We start from the raw sequence: 18,874 nt of genomic DNA, 5'->3' as shown, positions 1-18,874 counted from the left end.
TCCACAGATGTATTTTTATAAATAATAATAAAAAAAAGAATATTAATAATATTGTTAATATTTTCTGTTTTCTGTTGTCTATGTGTATTTCAAAGTAATGGTAAAAATATTCAGTTGTTAGAACATGATGCATACCACAGTGTTTTTATGGCTCTATAAAGTTACTATAATTTTTGCCAAGTACTCACTGCCAAAAAGCAAATGGCTGACCTTCTACTTTAGAAACACTTAGACAGGTCATTAAAATGTAATCTTGGCCAACACAGAGACTTGCTATGCATTTCTAAATAAATAAATACTTCAATAAAACATGATTCAAGTAAAATTTTTATTAATAAAGCCAACCCCAACAATAAATTACACATTCACTTAGAAGATCCCCTCTCATGAAATTCTGTTTATCTCAAAATACTTTACAAGAACACAAAGTGTCTGTGGGAAAAAAAAAAAAAAAAGAAAGAAAGAAAGACAGAAAGAAAGAAAAGCACTTTTCAAGTCACAGTGCAACACCACAAAGTTCCCAGTAGTTGATCATAAATCAGGTCAGGCTGTCAGAGGCTTGGGGGGAATCTGTGAGCAGGGCACTGTGGGAAATATTTCGTAGTGCTTCTTTCAAACCAGATTTTCTTTGTTACAAAATTGAAATACAGTTGTGCTCCCAGTTTAACACATATATCAGTATATCAGATCATATCAGTAGACACACTGAAACAGCACAAAAAAAATAAAAAATAATCAATCAATCAAACACAGAAGGTAATGAACTCATGTCATCACGCTACTTATAACAACCAATGATGGACAGCCCAGCCCACGATACAAACTCACCAATCATTCAAACACGTAAAACCATCAGGAAGTCATCTGTGCATTTCAGGCATAAGATGTTCATGTACAGTATGTACAGAAGAGAAAAAAAACTTGCCATGTGAAAATTATTGTGGGTCATTTTTTATTAGTCAAGAAGGGAAAAACTCATTTCAGGATAAAGTAATGGGGTGCTTGTTTTAAGTCTGTTCACACCGCAAGATAAAGCATCCAAACTCAATTTTCTGAGTTCAACTTATTTAAATACATCCCATATCAGACGCTAATCTTAAATTGACCCATGTGCGTAAAACCGCAACCCTGGCAAATTACACTACCGTTCAAAAGTTTGGGGACATTAAAACAAAAGTGGCAGTAAAGACTTTTAAATTGTAACCAAAAATCAATTTTAAAATAAATGCTGTTCTTTTGAACTTTCTATGCATCAGAAATCCTGACAAAATGCACCAGTTTCCAAACATTAATCAGCATATTAGAATGATTTATGAAGGATCATGTGACTGAAGACTGGAGAAATTACTGATGATAATTCAGCTTTGCCATCACAGGAATAAATTACATTTTACAATATCTTAAAATATAAAACAACTCTTTAAAATTGTAATATTTCAAAATATTACTGTTTTTACTGTATTTTTGATCAAATAAATGCAGCCGAAAAGACTCAAAAATCATGAAAAAAAAAATAAAAAAAAAAATATCTTAATGACCCCAAACATCTGAACGATATATATCAAAAGTATTTGCAACTTTGGACTTCATAAATCTATGCATTAACATTTTAACTTCTGTTGTGACTGTTTAAAGTGAAGCATTCGTGGAACATGTTATGTATGGTTAGGACACCTGGGTGAACTTAAGGAGAACTTTCTTAATACATATATTAATAATCACCTTGACACCAGTTGTTTAAAAGTCATTGCAAAAAAGGCTCAGAAAAGCTCTAGCAGCATTTAGGGGCAGATGATTCTTGCTTTGACATTTCGTCTAAAACAGTAAAATTAATACATTTTTAAAGGGTTAGTTTACTCAAATGAAAATTCTGTAATTGCTCACCTTAATGTCATTCTAAACCCGTAAGACTTGGACAAAAATGGAAATATCTAATAAAATTGGAGCAATTTCTGTCCCTCCATAGACAAGCTACGCAACTACCATGTTGTTGATGCTTCAAAAAGTTCATAAAGAGATCGTAAACTAATCCATATGAATTGAGTGGTTTAGTCCAAATTTTCTCAAGGGACACAAACAATTTAATTTTGGCTTTTATTCACATATAAACATTCATCAACGCACACATCAGTTATGATAAAAGGAGGCTCAATCATGCTTGCTTGACGTGCGAGAACCAATGAGGTTCATCCTCGCGTGTCAAACAGGTTCGGTTACGCTTGTTCATGTTCGCTGATGTTTATATGTGAATAAAAGCCTAAAGTCAATGTTCATTCATTCAATCATCTCGCTTCAGAAAATTTGGACTAAAACACTCAATTTATATGGATTAGTCTTATAATCACTTTTAAGTGGTAGTTGCATAGATGTCAATGGAGAGTACAAAACTGGCTCAGATTTTATTAAAAATATTTGTTAACTTATATATTAACTTCATTTGTGTTCTGAAGATGAACGCAAGTCTTACGGGTTTGGAACAACATGAGGGTGAGTAGATGACAGAATTGTCATTTTTGGGTGAACTAACCCTTTAAGTGTAAATTAAATGTCCAAATATTTTTTGGGCACCATATATTTTAAACCAGACACGGGTCAATAAAATGAGATGTGTATCGGAATAATACAAAAGTGGAAAAAAAAAAAAAAAACAAAAAAACAGATTAAATGGGATTTTTGCTGCTCACACTTAACCAAAAACAGATCCATCTTGAATCAGGTTTAAGACACGCAATTGCGGTGTGAACATAGCGTAAGACAGCACCACACCTTTAATTTGCTCTTTTCCCACAATGTTTCTATTGGACAACGAGCTTACATTCGTCTGCATGTGACAAGTGACATTCGTCTGCATGTCGGCTTCACGGATGCACAATTCAGTGGACACATATCCATGAAGTTCTTTTATTAATACTGACAAATAGCAACACTTTCACTTTTCAATCCTTTCTAACCAACACAACCAAGTGTTTGTGAGGCAAATGTAGCCCTGTCCTTTGAGAGAACTCCAGGAAACACACAGCCGAATCAAGTGCTCATAAGGGCAATAGGATTTAAAAAATAAGGCATAAATTATGGTAATCTAAAAGAAAAAAGGAAGATTAAACAATATTTGGGTGATTATGAAGTAGTGGCTCTGTGAAAATAATCCTTTTATCCTTTATTCTTGCGATAATGTGGATTATCGCATAATACCACAGTTGGAAGAGAAGCTTCCACAAAAGGGGAAAAAAAACACTTTGAGAGGGATGATTTAAGCCATTGCTCTGAATTAATATTTTGCTGGTTCTGGCATTTACATCATACCCCACTTGACAAGGTGAAAAATATATGGATACACACAGCATTAAATATTAATGCTTTTGCTTGTCACTTAGGAAAAAGACGTGCTGTGCGTTTAAAGGGACAGAGGTACTACTACCACGAGGACTCATGTCTGAATTGCCTGTAAAATTGTACAAAACGTTGACCTGAATGGCAGTTTCTGTCCCAGAGAATGCTTTCTTAGCCTAATACCTCAGAAACGTAACAGGCTTAGAGTTAGTCTGTCATGAGCGTGGCGGAAGGGATTACCGGTAAGATTCAGCACTCTGGGATTCCAGGCAGAAATGACACAGTGAAGTGGAGATCAAATTCAGCTCGCTGGTATCGTGTGTCAAAGACGTGAGATCCCTGACTCACAGAGGCTTATGGTTGTGTGTGTGTTGGCATCAAAGTTTTTATCCGTTCACACTCCCTGTACGCATTTCCCTGAAGGTGAGAGGAGTTGCATGCATTAGTGCACTGGTGTTTGTTGTAGTGCGTAACTCTCTCTGTGCTAATACATGAGGTTTTGTGTTTTTGATCGAGGCTGGTTGTTCACAGCGTTCATATGAGGATCACTGGGTGTAAAGATCACATGGTTCTGGGCAAGTATCTCTAACTTGTCGACCACAACGCCATGGTTCATTCCAGACTGATTTTCAGTCTATGAATTCAAGTCAATGTGTAACCGAATCCATCAGCCAAAGTAATAGTAGCCATTCTGTCTGAAAGAGCAGATGGTACTTTCCACAAATAGGGTACAAATGGTGTTAACTTTGTTTAAAGCAATTGGAAATCATTTAACAAAGCATTACAATCAAAGCAATTGCAGGAAGTACATCTTATTCTGTTTTCTCAATTTTTACACAAATTGTAGAGCATTTGTGAAGCGCAACCATTCAACCCTGTTATCGAAGTCTAGCCCCTACTGGCGCAACCAAATTTTACTTTCCCATTCATACCATGCTTGTGGAAAGTGCCAGCTTTTCCTAGGGCTGCACAATTATTAATCGCGATTAATCGTTTGCAAAATAAAAGTCTGTGTTTACGTAATATATGTGTGTGTTATGTGTATAATAATTATGTATATATAAATACACATGTATATTTTTAAGAAATATATGCATGTATAAATATGTATATTTATATACAATTTATATAATATATAAATATAAATATTTTATATATAAATATAACATTTTTCATAAATATATACATGTATGTGCGTGTATTTATATATACATAATTACTATGCACATAACACACACATATATTACGTAAACACAGACTTTTATTTTGCAAACGATTAATCGCGATTAATAATCGAGCAGCCCTAGCTTTTCCATTTTTAAATCTGATAGGATTTAATTGACCCTTCGCTGGGAGTTTGATTGACAAGCGATCTAACCAATCATAGCACCAAATCCGCCATTTTGTCTGACAAAGCAGTCAGGAGTTAGACTAACCTCGGTGGACTTGAACTTGAAAAATGGTGTGTATTTACGTCTTTCCGCGTTTTAAACAACATTCCTTCTCATGTTCATTCACGTTTATTTGATGCTATAAATTAACTAGTAGGAAGAGATGATCGGTTCACGAGCCACTTGAGCTGAAGTACGACACATTAAAGAGCCACAAAATGTTTTTTTATTGTTCAAATTTCTTAAAAATAAAAATTACACAATTTGAAAGCTGGGACTTTGTTTAATATCATAAGTAACCTGCTCTGTCGTGCTGTTGTCAGTGTCCTCTTTTCTCCGCGATGTATTTCACACTGCGTGTGGCGTGACAGCGCCATGGCTTGTCGGACAAAGCAACAGTAACTAAGGGGGGCGGGACTTTGCGAAGGGTCAATTAAGCCATAGTCCAAAGAGGAGAAAGTCTTGAATTGAGGATCTAAGTTATGTTGAATCACTTTACATCTGGTGTTCTGAAATGGACACACATCCAGTACACAGAGCTGCCTTTAGTCATTTAGTTTCCAGTAGGAAGTAAAGACAGAATAAGTCTGTACATATCTGTCAGTTTATATCAGATACTACACGTCTGAATTCGCTTGAAACCCGATCTTCGTGTTTTTTTTTTTATTATTATTAAAATGGGTATTCACCGATTATTCAAATCTCTAGCAGGATGATAAATATTAGAAAAATTTACCATGTCTTTTGACAAACTATTGCCTTGAAGGTTTTTGTAGAAAAGATTTAGTGATACAAATACAACTCCCTGAAGCCCTTTTGTTTGTGAAGTACAGAAACACAGATATTGATCCTGTTGTAAAAAAGCTGCTAAACTGACCGTGAAAAAAAAAAAAAAAAAGTCAAGGTGGCTGTAAAAGAAGCCGTTATTTGCTGCATGTTTTCCGCTTTGCATTACAATTTGAATTAGCACCGGGAGTGAGGTGAGACTAGCTGTCATAGAGAACTAAAGAGTTGTGAGTCTTTCTGCTGTGCTATATTAAATCTACAATAGGGCTGGGCATTAAATTGAATATATATGTATATATTCACTATTATGTTGTTGGTGACAAAATGAGCAAACAATGCCATTTTTCTAGCCATTACGATTCCTAAAGACCATGTCAGTAGACCAGTTTTGCACCCCTTCCTCCAAATCATTGGCAAAGAAAATGCATATAAACCAAAGACCATCAAAAGGCAAATATTGAATATTTCATGAAGCCAAAATATTTTACAAATTTATATTGTAGCTACATCGCCCAGCCCTAATCTACATGCTCTCTCATGTCTTAGTGCTGGGAATGTTCTAGGAATTCTGTGGACCTCTGTGTTTATCTGGGTCACTGTGGTTTATGGTCAATGGAAGGTGGATATCTGATGTTTTTCATCAATGAAAACTGAAGCCCATTTAGACTACTGTCAATGAAAGTCCCAATGTTCTTGTGAACAGGTGAGTCAGTAATATTTAACATTGTAAAGGCTGTTTTTCATCAATGAATGCTGTACTAAACTAGGGGACCAGTGCAAACACCCTCGAAAAACCCAATCCTGCCCACAAAGACCCTGTCCCAAACGGCACCCTTAGCCTGCGAGACGTTCCTCAAAGTCTATACTTTGCAGCATGGATAATGTTAGGTAATCGTCCACACCATTGTAGGCTCAGCAAAAGGAGCCTAAAATCTGAATTGACAAATGGGTATTATGGATTTCACAGACCTCAAGCCTACATCAAGTGTGCCATTTGGGACAGGGCCGAACAACATTTTTACCTTCACTTCAAGCTCAGAGCCTGTTTTTCCAAAAGTTTACCCCATGTCCAAGATGCTTTCCTTTCACGTATCCCAATCAAGTTCCCTGCATGCGATCCGAACCAGCCTGAGCTCCAGCTCAACAGCATCTGGTCGCTCCTGTGGATTGGCGGAAAGCATCTCTCGAATCAGCTGCTTCATGCCAGCATTCATGCTTTTCTTCCGGGCTGGGATGAGGAGCTCCATCTTGGGATTCTCCAGCAGAGCCTCCCCCAAGGGGACAATATCCTCCCCCTGCTGTACATAGCTCCCTAAAAGCTCCTTCTGAGTCTCTACATCCACAAACGTTATCCGTTCCACCATGGCCCATATGATCACCCCCAAAGCAAAAATGTCAGCCTTGGCAGTGTAGTGGCCCTCCCAGACTTCAGGGGCCATGTAGAAGTCCGTTCCACAAGCTGTGGACAAGAAACACTTGTTGACGCTGGCTGGTTCTTCTGGGTTCAGGCCCGAACAGGAGCAGACCTTGCTGAGGCCAAAGTCAGCCACTTTCAGGGTGGGTTCGGGGGACCCGGCTGGGGTGCGGCCCTGCGAGATGAGAATGTTGTCGGGTTTGAGGTCTCGGTGGATGATCTGGTTGCGATGCAGGAAGGCAAGAGCGCTGCCCAGTTGCAGCATGAAGCTGGTGTTAGTCTTGCGGCTGGGTTTGCGGGACAGTAGATAGGCATTCATGTCTCCACCATCGCAGAAGTCCATGACGAACCACAGGTAGTAGGCGCAGCGGGGGTCAAACGTGATCTCACCTTTCAAGGATGTCTCCACCAACTGAGAGGATATAAATAAATACAAAAGTTAAAACCAACTGTGTAAAACAGGGCTCTTCAACTCTATTCCTGGGGGGCAGTGTACTGCAGACTTTAGTACCAATCCCAAGTGAACCCACCTGTCTGTCAAAGCATCACATTTTTAAAATTTCAGTACTGACTTGGTATCGAAGTCAGTACTTTTGACAACTCCTGTGCTTGGTTAGAGTTGAAACTAAACTCAGCAGGACACTTGCCCTCCAGGGTTGGAGTTGAAGGGTGTAAAGGTTCACATTTTATATAGATTTATGCAATGACACTTGTGGTTGAATTTTTAATGGTCAATTGGATTGAATAAAGAGATGGATCTTGCATATTTTTTGTATTTTTTTTTCCCCCTTGTAATTATTCTTTTTTTTTTTTTTTTTTTAATTGGTTTTGGTAATCACCCACCATTTATTGATTAAGCTCAGCTGGTATCAGTTTGCAATGGTGCCTATAAAAGTGTTGTTGCCGTTTGTTTCATGAGCATTGAAGAAAGCAGGGGCTGAAATGTCTGCTCTTTGGTCTGGTTTTTAGACATTTCACATTTTTGCACTTTTTTCACTTTGCATGTGTTAAATTAAAGAAATTTTTAATATACTCTTGCTTTGGTCTAACTGTATGTTTTTCAGTGTTCGGACAAGTTTGGCTATTTGGTTGACATAACTAGTTATTTTTTCTTTTTTGAGCGCATACAATTTGGACAAGCATTTTGGACAAATAAGCAACCATCCAGAACCCTAGTAAAAAGATTGAATCCCTCCTTCAATTCAAGTCCATTGGATTTTTTAGATTGCTTTAGACAGGTAATAGCACACCTCTCAAAAACTAGCCGCACAATTTGAGGAATCATTCATGTCTGTAACACAAAAGTTGTGGAAAAAAAAAAAAAAAAAAAACCTTCCAGCTATTTCATCCTGTTCCAATATTATTTGCTTGCTGAGGATACTCTAGGGGAAGTTTAGTAGGATAAAACTAAAGATGTTCCAGGATAGAAGCCAAACTTCATAGCTGAAATCTTAAACTGACTCCATCAAGAGACTTTAAATCCCATCCATCCACATCAACATCCATTAAAACAATCACTTAGAGAGGCAAATGCTCTGTTAAAAAAAAAAAAAATAAATAAATAAATAGTGAGCTGCGATTGAGTTTGATGTTATACTAATGATGTGTTCCATCCAAAATTAGATGTAGGATATTCCTATCTGGTACATATCCAACTCTAACAAAACAGTAGCACTGGCTTCTTTTTTTCTTCATACATCAAATTATGGAGTATCTGCAAAGTAACATCTTTATGGTTAATGTTTGACAGCCTCCTGGCAAGTTGCGGAGGACAATTGATGCTATGCAACGCTAGCATTTATTGCACAGGTATTATCAACAAATAAAATAGTTTACTGTGACTTGCCTCTGCTAACAGTTATTAAATAGGTCATTTAAGAACTTTGAAACATTGATGCAAATTTATTTGCTTAAAAGTAAACGTTTATTATGGTCCATGTACATTTTCCTAGATGTCACCATCTTCAACCCGACATCATATGTTGCGCCTTGGCAAAAATTAAAGTTTTAGATTTTAGGAGGAAGATGGAAATTGTGACTGAATAGAAAGCATAAGCACAAAAAAAAAAAAAAAAAATAATAATAATAATAATAACAACACATAGCACATAAATAATATCTGAATTAGATGGAGTAATTTTACTTTGCAGCACTAAATTAAAAGTGCAAGTTTATTAATAATTTCTCTCCACTTAGTCTGTTACCTTACATAAAAACAAGAGGGAAAATGTATGCTGTATGAGATATTAACAGTAGCTTTAAACAGAAGTGTCTTATACAAAGGAGTGACATCAATTTTGATGATGGCCTAGTCCACACTACATCGATCAAGTCATGCAATTACACAACCAGCTTTGGCAGCTATGTCTTCTTCACCATCTTGCAGGGTATTGCAAAACAGCACCAACCTATAAACGCTGCACCATCTGTCTGCACAGGGAACCAATCAGAGCACATCTTGAATGTGAAGCACAAAAACAACAGCACTGTCCGTAGAGGAGATGCGTGTTACAGACACACACTGCTGCACGTCATGTGTTGGCACATTTAACCACATCCTTCCCTCGATAACCTCCACATGGATTTGTGTTTTCAGATTAGCTCTGCTTTTTGAGCTCAAAACAAATTTCCCTAAGATTCTGATCCTATACTGTGTGAAAGTCTATTAGCATTAATATTTAATGAGGTAAACCTTGTGTGGTTTATGATTAGTTGTCTGTTGCTAAACAACCACAGCATTCAATTCAACTGCCTCTAGAGGTTCAAAATGGTGTTAACCTCAAAATTATGTTTTAAATATATTGCATTACCTAAAAGTGTTGATATTAAATAGATATTGACCTGTTCTAAAAAGTTAAAGACCGTTAAGAACAAGTATTTTGGAGATTTCTGTGTCTATCTGAAGCACGTTTCCCTTCATCAGCTGCCTTTTGACAGAAGATGCTGAAGGCTTTGCACAGACAGAGGTCAGCAGACAAACGGCCCTCTGCAGGCTCATAATTACAGCAGCAAGAGTGCTAATCAACCGCATCTCAAAAGGCCAGGAATAACAACCTATTACTGTGCTGCGCACTGGCTTGTTTTCATCCAGTCACAACATCCTCATGTCTTTATGCAACTTGACCCAACACAAAATGGCATACAATACTATAATCCACCACTTGTATTATAGAGTGCTGTTTCCTTTGTAGAGTAGTCCCAAGTAGTTTGTATTCCTGCTCCTTTTGCATATTCATCATCAGAATAATCCTCCAAGAGACATCTAGTTGATTGGGGAAATGATTTTTTTTTTGCCTTTTTTTTTTTTTTTTTTTTGCTATAATATAATATAATATAATATAATATATACACAGTGGGTACAGAAAGTATTCAAACCCCCTTAAATTTTTCACTCTTTGTTATATTGCAGCCATTTGCTAAAATCATTTAAGTTCTTTTTTTTTTCCTCATTAATGTACACACAGCACCCCATATTGACAGAAAAAACACAGAATTGTTGACATTTTTGCAGATTTATTAAAAAATCTGCAAGGAGGAATGGCAGAGGATCCCCAAATCCAGGTGTGAAAAACTTGTTGCATCTTTCCCAAAAAGACTCATGGCTGTATTAGAACAAAAGGGTGCTTCTACTAAATACTGAGCAAAGGCTCTGAATACTTAGGACCATGTGATATTTCAGTTTTTCTTTTTTAATAAATCTGCAAAAATGTCAACAATTCTGTGTTTTTCTGTCAATATGGGGTGCTGTGTGTACATTAATGAGGAAAAAAAAAATGAACTTAAATGATTTTAGCAACTGGGTGCAATATAACAAAGAGTGAAAAATTTAAGGGGGTCTGAATACTTTCCGTACCCACTGTATATATATAATTTTCTGCAGGATGGAGACAACTTTTTTCAACTTGCTAAGAGTCACTATTAGACTGTCAGAACAGTAAAATCTGTAAATCTGCATTGTTTGTGAAGGCTATGATAATATTATGCAGTTGAAAGCTATTTATTTGTCGAATCTGTCAACTGTTCGCTTACAGTCCATATATTCATAAGAAACATGTCTGGTCAGTGTCTGTGGGACAAGATCCTAAACCCAAAATTATAGAGGGAATATGCTGCCTTCAAGTCCTCCTGGGAAGTTCCTACTTACGGGAGTAGTAATTACAATGAATGTAATGTGTGATTTTCAGGATAAAGTGGATGCAAGGGACAATTTCATCTTCTGTTTTCTCATTTTCAATTACTGACAAAGACAGGAAGCTAAGCACTAAAATAACATGGTAAAGAGCAAACGATGCATGTTAAGCTTTATTTTATAATAATGTCAGAAAGAATGATGGGTAATGTAGTAGTAACATGAAAAAAGCTATGATAAATCGATGATAATTGAGGTAACGTTCATAGCTAGAAAACTGGGCTGCATGATATCACAAAATCGATATTGTTATTTAGCTTAGAGTGATCAAAATCAAAACGCAAAGGCTGTGATTTATTTAAATAACTATTTGCACTGCAGGTTTCAGAGTTAAGCTGCACTGTGTGCTCTGCTCATATCCATTTATTTGCTGGGAAATTGACAAAATAAAATACTGATGGATTAACTTTTGGAAATTAAATGAAGATGTTAACAAATATTCGAATTTTACAGTTGTACTACAAAATATATATTTTTAAATGAAATATTTAGTGTTTTTATTTGACAATATTAGAATATTTTTCTTATTTTTATTTAATCAACCACTAAAAAAAAAAATCAAATCTGAATGGGTAACAAACGGGAATGTATGAATAAGGGTATGTTTACATGACAACGATGTACTAAAAACTGTATGCGTTTTTCACATACAGATGACAATGTTGTCAAAATGATCCCCATTCACATGGATCCGCGAAAGCGGTTAAAAATGCTGTATTATGCATGCCAGGTCAGTAGTTGGTGCTGTCACTTTGTAAAGAAAAACTACACGCCTAGTGAACACGTGATACACATGGACATCACTGTTTTCGCAAATTTGCGTTTTTGTAGTTTACACGGAAATGATAACGTATCGTTTTAAAAAGTTTGCGTTTTCAGTCCCCCAAAATGTTGTTGTGGTGTAAAAAAATGAATGGCCAAAACACAAACACATTTTTAGTTAAAAACGGTGTTGTGAAAGTATTCATGGAAAAAGAAACACAATTTGGAATGTCTGTTCCCCCCCCCCCCCCCCCCCCCCCAACATAGTTCAGCCCTAATGCTTACAAAAACAGTACAGCGAAAACACTCCCAAATGTTAAAGAAGGGGGTAATGAAACATTGTCAAAACATTGTCGTGCTGTTCATGCCCACTCATCTCCTAAACATGACTACCCCATTATGAAGGCAGCATTGTTCAGGCAATGCACCAATGCATTTAGTATACCCATTTATAAACCAAAATCTACTGTCCGCTACATTTCCTCCTTTAGCCATTTCCTGTTTCCTGGCAGGATACTAAAGTCATAGCACTGAGCACTAATACGCAGATAATAAATGATTTACATCCAATCAAAATTTCATTCAGCAATTGTTCCCAAAGTGTCCAGAAATGGCAAACATGTCCTATTCAGTACTTTCTATGGGTATGAACAATTACAATTACTTACCAATAACTACATGAATGTAGTGATTTGCACATCCATTTCATTGTCATCAAGTTATTTGATTCGACTCTAGTACAATGTGAAAATAAAATTGTTGCACTTCATGTTCACTGTGCTTGCAAGTTGGAAACGCACCTCCAGATAGAGCGAGGAGCTGGAGCCGTGGCTCATTCTCTGGGCGAGACCGTCTCTCTGGAGAACGCATTCCTCCAGGTGGATGACGTTGGGATGCTGGCTCTGGATACTGCTCAGGGCCCAGAATTCCCTCAAGGCCAGCTCAACATTCTCCGGGGAGTGACAGCGGATCTTCTTCACAGCCACACGAGCACCAGTCTGCCGTACAGCTGCCTCGTATACCACACCGTAACTGCCCCTGCCCACCTCCTGGATAAGCTCGTACTTGGCTTGACTGCTCACCATCCTCTTCTTCCTCACCTGTATTGTGTGGAAGAAAGCCACAACAGACAATATACCATGAACGGAGTCACTATAGTATTTGCTAGGAACTCTAATGACAATTAGAGTCATTTTGTGGTAGAACTGCAAAAACAATAATTTTCAAGCAAGTACAGACAACAATTACCTATAAAGTTTGAACTAAAAGTAAAAGTATACTTGTAGGCTACCATATTGACCAAAAATAGATTTTCTTAATTTATTGGTAGATAACAGTGTTATTTTAATATCATAGATAAACTATTATAGTTTGTTGTTTGGAATTAGATTTTTAAATTTTCTGTTTTCAATTTAATTTTAAAGTAATTTGGTAGTGTGCTTGTCATTTTTATGACTTTTAAAAAATAAGTGTAAAATTTAAAAAGTTTCTTCAAATTAAATTACAAATGATGCTAAACTAGCTCAAATAGAAAAAATAAAAAATATAATAAAATAAAATTATATAATAAATTTTAATTCAGATCATTTTTATTTATTTATTTATTTAAACAATAATAACCCTGGTAGATATTGGATAAATATTGGTATATGCTCATCCCTATGTGATAACAGTGAAATTTAAGTTACACTATCAAATGTAATTTTTTTAGAAATTCTGAACATGAATATCCATTTTTTATGTACATTATATGTTCACATGCAGTATGACTGATTTCAGTATTTTGTTTGTTTGTTTTCTTTTAATTAATAGTATAGATAGTATATTTCTATAATATAAATTTATATTATTTGTAGTACAAAAATAGCATAGAATTTTTGGCCACTTTGGCCATTATTTGAAAATAATTAGTGCATCCCTATTCCAAAACAGGGATGAGCCTGCCAATTTTAAGCACACATTGCCGTTCCATCATTACTGTGATTCCATCTGGCATGGAGCTTATATACCAATATTATCTGCAATGTCAATTTTAACTATAGACTAGGAAAGGGTAGACCTCCTCATCGTCTATAGCCCATTAGAGCAGCAAGCGTTTGTATTAGGTTTCTCTTAACATCATTTATTTTACAACAATTAGTCTAAGACTCAGACAAACTGTCTGATACATACTGTACTCTACATTGCCAATAATTGCCAATTCCACTCTCATTTGCTGACAGCTATGCAACTTCTGGGAGTCAAAGGAGTTAGGCGAAAAAGTCATCACAGAATTTGTCAACATTTGTGGGGTAAGGGTTCACAGCCATGAATCTTTGAAAGATATTCAGTTTATAGCCAACATGTCTCTGGATCATAACTGTAAGTAATTTTCCACTAATTTCTTTATTGTTGAATGTACAGACTTTCACAGACACTGTTATGCTATTATTTGAATGAGCTAAAATAATATTGCAATGCAATAGTATGAATTTTCAGATTTTATGTAAAAACCTAGTAAACTGTAGTTGGTCAGATGTCAGCTACTTTCTGTCTAGTGGGTGTGTTTGGCCAGAAGCTACATAATTAAAGACTTAATAGTCTGGCTCTTCAAGATAATACAACAGTAGGCTTTATCTCACATTGAAAGAACCAAAACTTATTAGCTACATTACTGTTTCTCTAAAATAGTTTATAAAGACAGAAAAACTGTTTTATTGCCAGGAAAATGTAACAATGCAAATAAACATTCATTAACATAAAATTATATAAATGAAGAACAGGTACAATATATAAAATATGAACTGATACCACATTCGAAAAATGTAAAAATAAAAGACATGTTGATGTCTTGATATATTCAGAAGTTGGGGAGTTAACACTGTTTGAATAGAGAGACCTACCATTTCATTCACAAAAACAAAATACAAACATTTGTTAGTACAGTCCTTCCTTGTATATATAATGAATAAGCAAATTTCTTTCCTGTGTTGATGTGTTTTCTACTGAAATCCGAGTAGGGCGGTTAGTGAATTAGTTAATGTCACAAGTTAACATCAACCACTATTTGTTACTTGAGTTACCTTTTTATGCAGAAGAAAGGTGGTATTAGGAGGAGGGACATTATCATTCCAGAAGGCATTTGATTGGACAAAAAAAAAAAAAAAAAAAAAAACATCAGAGTGCATGATGATGCCACTTAAAGGGTTAGTTCACCCAAAAATGAAAATTCTGTCATTTATTACTCACCCTCGCGCCGTTTTACACCCGTAAGACCTTCGTTGAGCTTCGGAACACAAATTAAGATATTTTTGTTGAAATCCGATGGCTCAGTGAGGCTTCCATAGCCAGCAATGACATTTCCTCTCTCAAGATCCATTAATGTACTAAAAACATATTTAAAGCAGTTCATGTGAGTACAGTGGTTCAATATTAATATTATAAAGCGACGAGAATATTTTTTTGGTGTGACAAAAAATAAAATAAAAAAAATAAGGACTTATTTAGTGATGGCCGATTTCAAAACACTGCTTCATGAAGATTCGGAGCTTAATGAATCAGTGTGTCGAATCAGTGGTTCAAAGCACCAAAGTCACATGATTTCAGGAGTTTGGCAGTTTGACAAGTGATCCGAATCATGATTCAATACGCTGATTCATAACGCTCCGAAGCTTCCTGAAGCAGTGTTTTGAAATCGGCCATCACTAAATTCGTTATTTAGTTTATTTGGCGCACCAAAAATATTCTCGTCGCTTTATAATATTAATATTGAACCACTGTACTCACATGAACTGATTTAAATATGTTTTTAGTACCTTTATGGATCTTGAAAGAGGAAATGTCATTGCTCCCTATGCAGGCCTCACGGAGCCATCGGATTTTTAACAAAAATATCTAAATTTGTGTTCCGAAGATTAACGGAGGTCTTACGGGTGTGGAACGGCATGAGGGTGAGTAATAAATGACAGAATTTTAATTTTTGGGTGAACTAACCCTTTAAAACTCCTATTTTGATTTCATCAGCTCTATAAAAAAAAAAAAAAAAACATCTTTCTTGACAATCATTAAGGGACATGCAATTTCCACAAATTTAGCCATTGCTCATACATTTAATCTAGACCATGAGGGTTTCTCTAAAAGAGTTTCGAGTCACGAACGGTTTCTTTAAACAAATCTCTCGCTTTTGTACCGGAGTGACCAGAAACATTTTAAAAACACGCCATTAGTGCAAATGGTAAACAGACTCGACAGCACTGCCAACACGTGTGTGCGTGTGCGTGTGTGCGGAAGCAGCTTGACATGAGGAAACAGCGATCAAAGGGCAAAGCTAACATTACACACTTACTGTTTAACTATGTGACTAAGGACGGTGAAGCACATGAGCAGAAATCGCAAGAATACAATCGAAGTTGTGTTTGTAATGCAGTCATGTGCTTGTTGTGTAAAAGGCCTGTCGGTTTTGTCTCTTTCGGCCACAGCGCCGCTTTCTTCACCTCTCCAGCTGTATATCACTGCCTAAGCATGATATTACACAATGCAGCTGCCCACCACACAAGAGAACATAAGCACGATGCTCATATGTTGCTGTGACAGTAAGAGTAAAGGTGTATTTCAATGTAAAACCCTTCCTGTAGCAACACATGCACCTGCGTAGCAGCCCACCACACATGCTCAGACAAAGAGTCCCGCTGCACGCGCACACACACGAATACAAGAAACATTTACCTGTGCACGATTTTATTCCCAATGTAATTGATTTTCCTCAGCTCTGCTTTTCTTGGCAGCCATTATAAGCGCGAGGCCGCCGCACACACTCCTCGCCTCTCTCGCTTTCTCTTTTTCTGTGTATGTCCGTGAGCGCGTGCCCGTGAGCGCACTCGCGCTCAATGTCGCGTCCGCGTCGAATATTTCTCATGCGCGTACCCTTTGCCTGTCTTATAAATTTGGGCAGTGTAGCGAAAGTGAGAAACAACGCCCTCTCTCTCTGTCTCTAATAACACACTAGCCGTGTTCTGCCATACACGTCATACCCCAAACAAAATTTACCATACGGTATTTTCCGCCAAAAGATAGCCTTACATTTATTTTACTAGGCTAACAGGATTATTATATGATTCGTCACTGTCGTCCAAAGAAAAAAATCTGAAGGTTTTTTTTATAAGACTTAAGATAATATGTTTTGTGGTTTTACAGCAGTAATACAATATTTACTGCATATAATAGGCGTATCTATTAGGCTAATAATATTAAGAATATTCGGTGATGGCCTAGAACAAGGGAGAAAACATCAGACAAATTTGATATACAACAACATACATTTTAAAAACATACACAGCTCATTTAACTAATTTGTCACCCTTGATAGGCTAAATATGATCCAAAAATCCAACATTTAAAGAATTATTAAATCTGAGCTAGTGTAGCTGGTTCACTAGCACTCCTGCTTCATAAGGTGGTGACCAGCAATCAGCGTCCATTCCCAGGCAAAACAATAAATAACTTAGGCTGCTGACCAGCAATGCTGGATTTTTCAGAGAGGTTTATTAAATTGAGATCCAAAAAATAGGCTTCAATCAGTCTATTTGTGGCCTACACTCCTGCATACATTGTACAACCTTGATAAAAGGTGCAATATGTAAGAATTTTGCAGTAAAATACCTAAAAAGCACTAGGCCAGTGTTAGATTTTGTTCACTTGAATACTAACAATATCCCAAATATTTCCAACTATTTGTAAATCTTGAGAAAATTGCAATTTTAACCAAGGCTCCGGGAAGTGTGAGGAGTCGCCTGTCAGTTGAGTCATACCCACGTTATCCTCGGTTTCCGGTTTTATTTTGTAGAAATCATGGAAACACCAAAGACGCTTTAATATATTACATGTTTAGATAGACAAGGGATTAACTGTTTTGATATATTTATAGACAGAAAACTAATTATTGTTATATAGCTCAACACGTTTAATCTAAAAAACACTATTTTGTGAAAATATATACATAGCATAATCAGATGCAGCTTTATTTTTAGTAACAGTAATACAGCATTTTCTCCATCATACAATACGTTTTAAAATTAATTCCATGCCATTTATCAACACAAACCATCCAGCATTTAATATGATATTCTAAAATCGATCTAGCTTACTACAGTGTGCAACAAGTGTCTCACAGCCGCCACCGAGTGAACGCACATAGTAACATTATAACATCATTTTCAACACACTCAAATATAAACAGAGCTGCGTTACCTCATACTCATGACCGGAAAAGCAGCATCGGTGCCGGCAACTGTGGCATAATAAAAGTTCCACTGCTCGCGGCATGTGTTGCGCAATCGCTCCAGCGGCCTCTTTCAGCTCCCATGACACTCAACCCTGCTCTGCTTCACACTACAGTAACGTTAATAATCGCATCCATGAACATGATTTCTGCCCGAGTCCTATCCCAATTATTTTCCCCCGGCTGTAAGGTGAAGACCACATGTCTCAAGATTCCGCGCTCAAACTTGGCGTCATCAAGCTACGCCTTTGTTTTGAATAGGCCTCTAGCGACCTCTGGTGGACAGAAAAATTTACATATTGCACCTATAAGTATAGCAATGTCTCTGTAGTAGGCTATTGCTTGGCATTTTATGGAAATCATCATCCCTGCTCAGTTCAGCCTCCAGTGGTTGAAGTAAAGCGTATGTGCATACAGCCTCTAATCGAATGTTCAACCTCTTTTAGAGTCCAATTATCAACCTCCTGCTCCTCTCTGTGTGGATTGACCGGTTCTTGTCTACAAATGTGTTCAATCTTTCCAGCAACAAGTGTTATGTATGCTGACCATTAAGTTTTTTTTTTTTTTCTTCTAAAATGTGAGTCTAACTCAATGTGGTCTATACTTTCAGCTCGCTGCGCATGAGCAGCATCATACACCTCTTCAAAAAAAAAAAAAAACATTCGTATCCATGTACCGCATTGTTGTCTGGGACAAAACAGAGAATTAGTTCCCCGGTTGGCTAACAAACAGGAAAACTAACAATA

At 36.6% G+C, this 18,874-nt stretch overlaps 1 protein-coding gene across 2 annotated transcripts; it reads right to left on the bottom strand.

Moving 5' to 3' along the window:
- Nucleotides 1–2,522: 2,522 nt before the first annotated feature.
- pdik1l (PDLIM1 interacting kinase 1 like) lies at nt 2,523–16,782 on the bottom strand. Of its 2 annotated transcripts, none has more exons than XR_007186404.1 (4): nt 16,577–16,781; nt 12,673–12,972; nt 6,530–7,333; nt 2,523–3,747 (listed from the first exon to the last, which is right to left on the bottom strand). XR_007186404.1 is itself a non-coding variant. In XM_048202016.1 (4 exons), the coding sequence occupies exons 2-3, from the start codon at nt 12,955–12,957 to the stop codon at nt 6,593–6,595; spliced, it is 1,026 nt and encodes a 341-aa protein (XP_048057973.1). In that variant the 5' UTR covers nt 12,958–12,972; nt 16,577–16,782; the 3' UTR covers nt 2,523–3,747; nt 6,570–6,592. The 2 variants fall into 2 exon arrangements, 1 of the variants encoding a protein (XP_048057973.1); XM_048202016.1 differs by having other exon boundaries at nt 6,570–7,333; nt 16,577–16,782.
- Between the last annotated feature and the right edge of the window lie 2,092 nt (nt 16,783–18,874).

This window comes from Megalobrama amblycephala, linkage group LG9 (assembly GCF_018812025.1).
Source record: "Megalobrama amblycephala isolate DHTTF-2021 linkage group LG9, ASM1881202v1, whole genome shotgun sequence".
NCBI lineage: Eukaryota > Metazoa > Chordata > Actinopteri > Cypriniformes > Xenocyprididae > Megalobrama > Megalobrama amblycephala.
The sequence above is the reverse complement of the archived record's forward strand: the minus strand, read 5'-3'. Positions and strand labels throughout refer to the sequence as shown.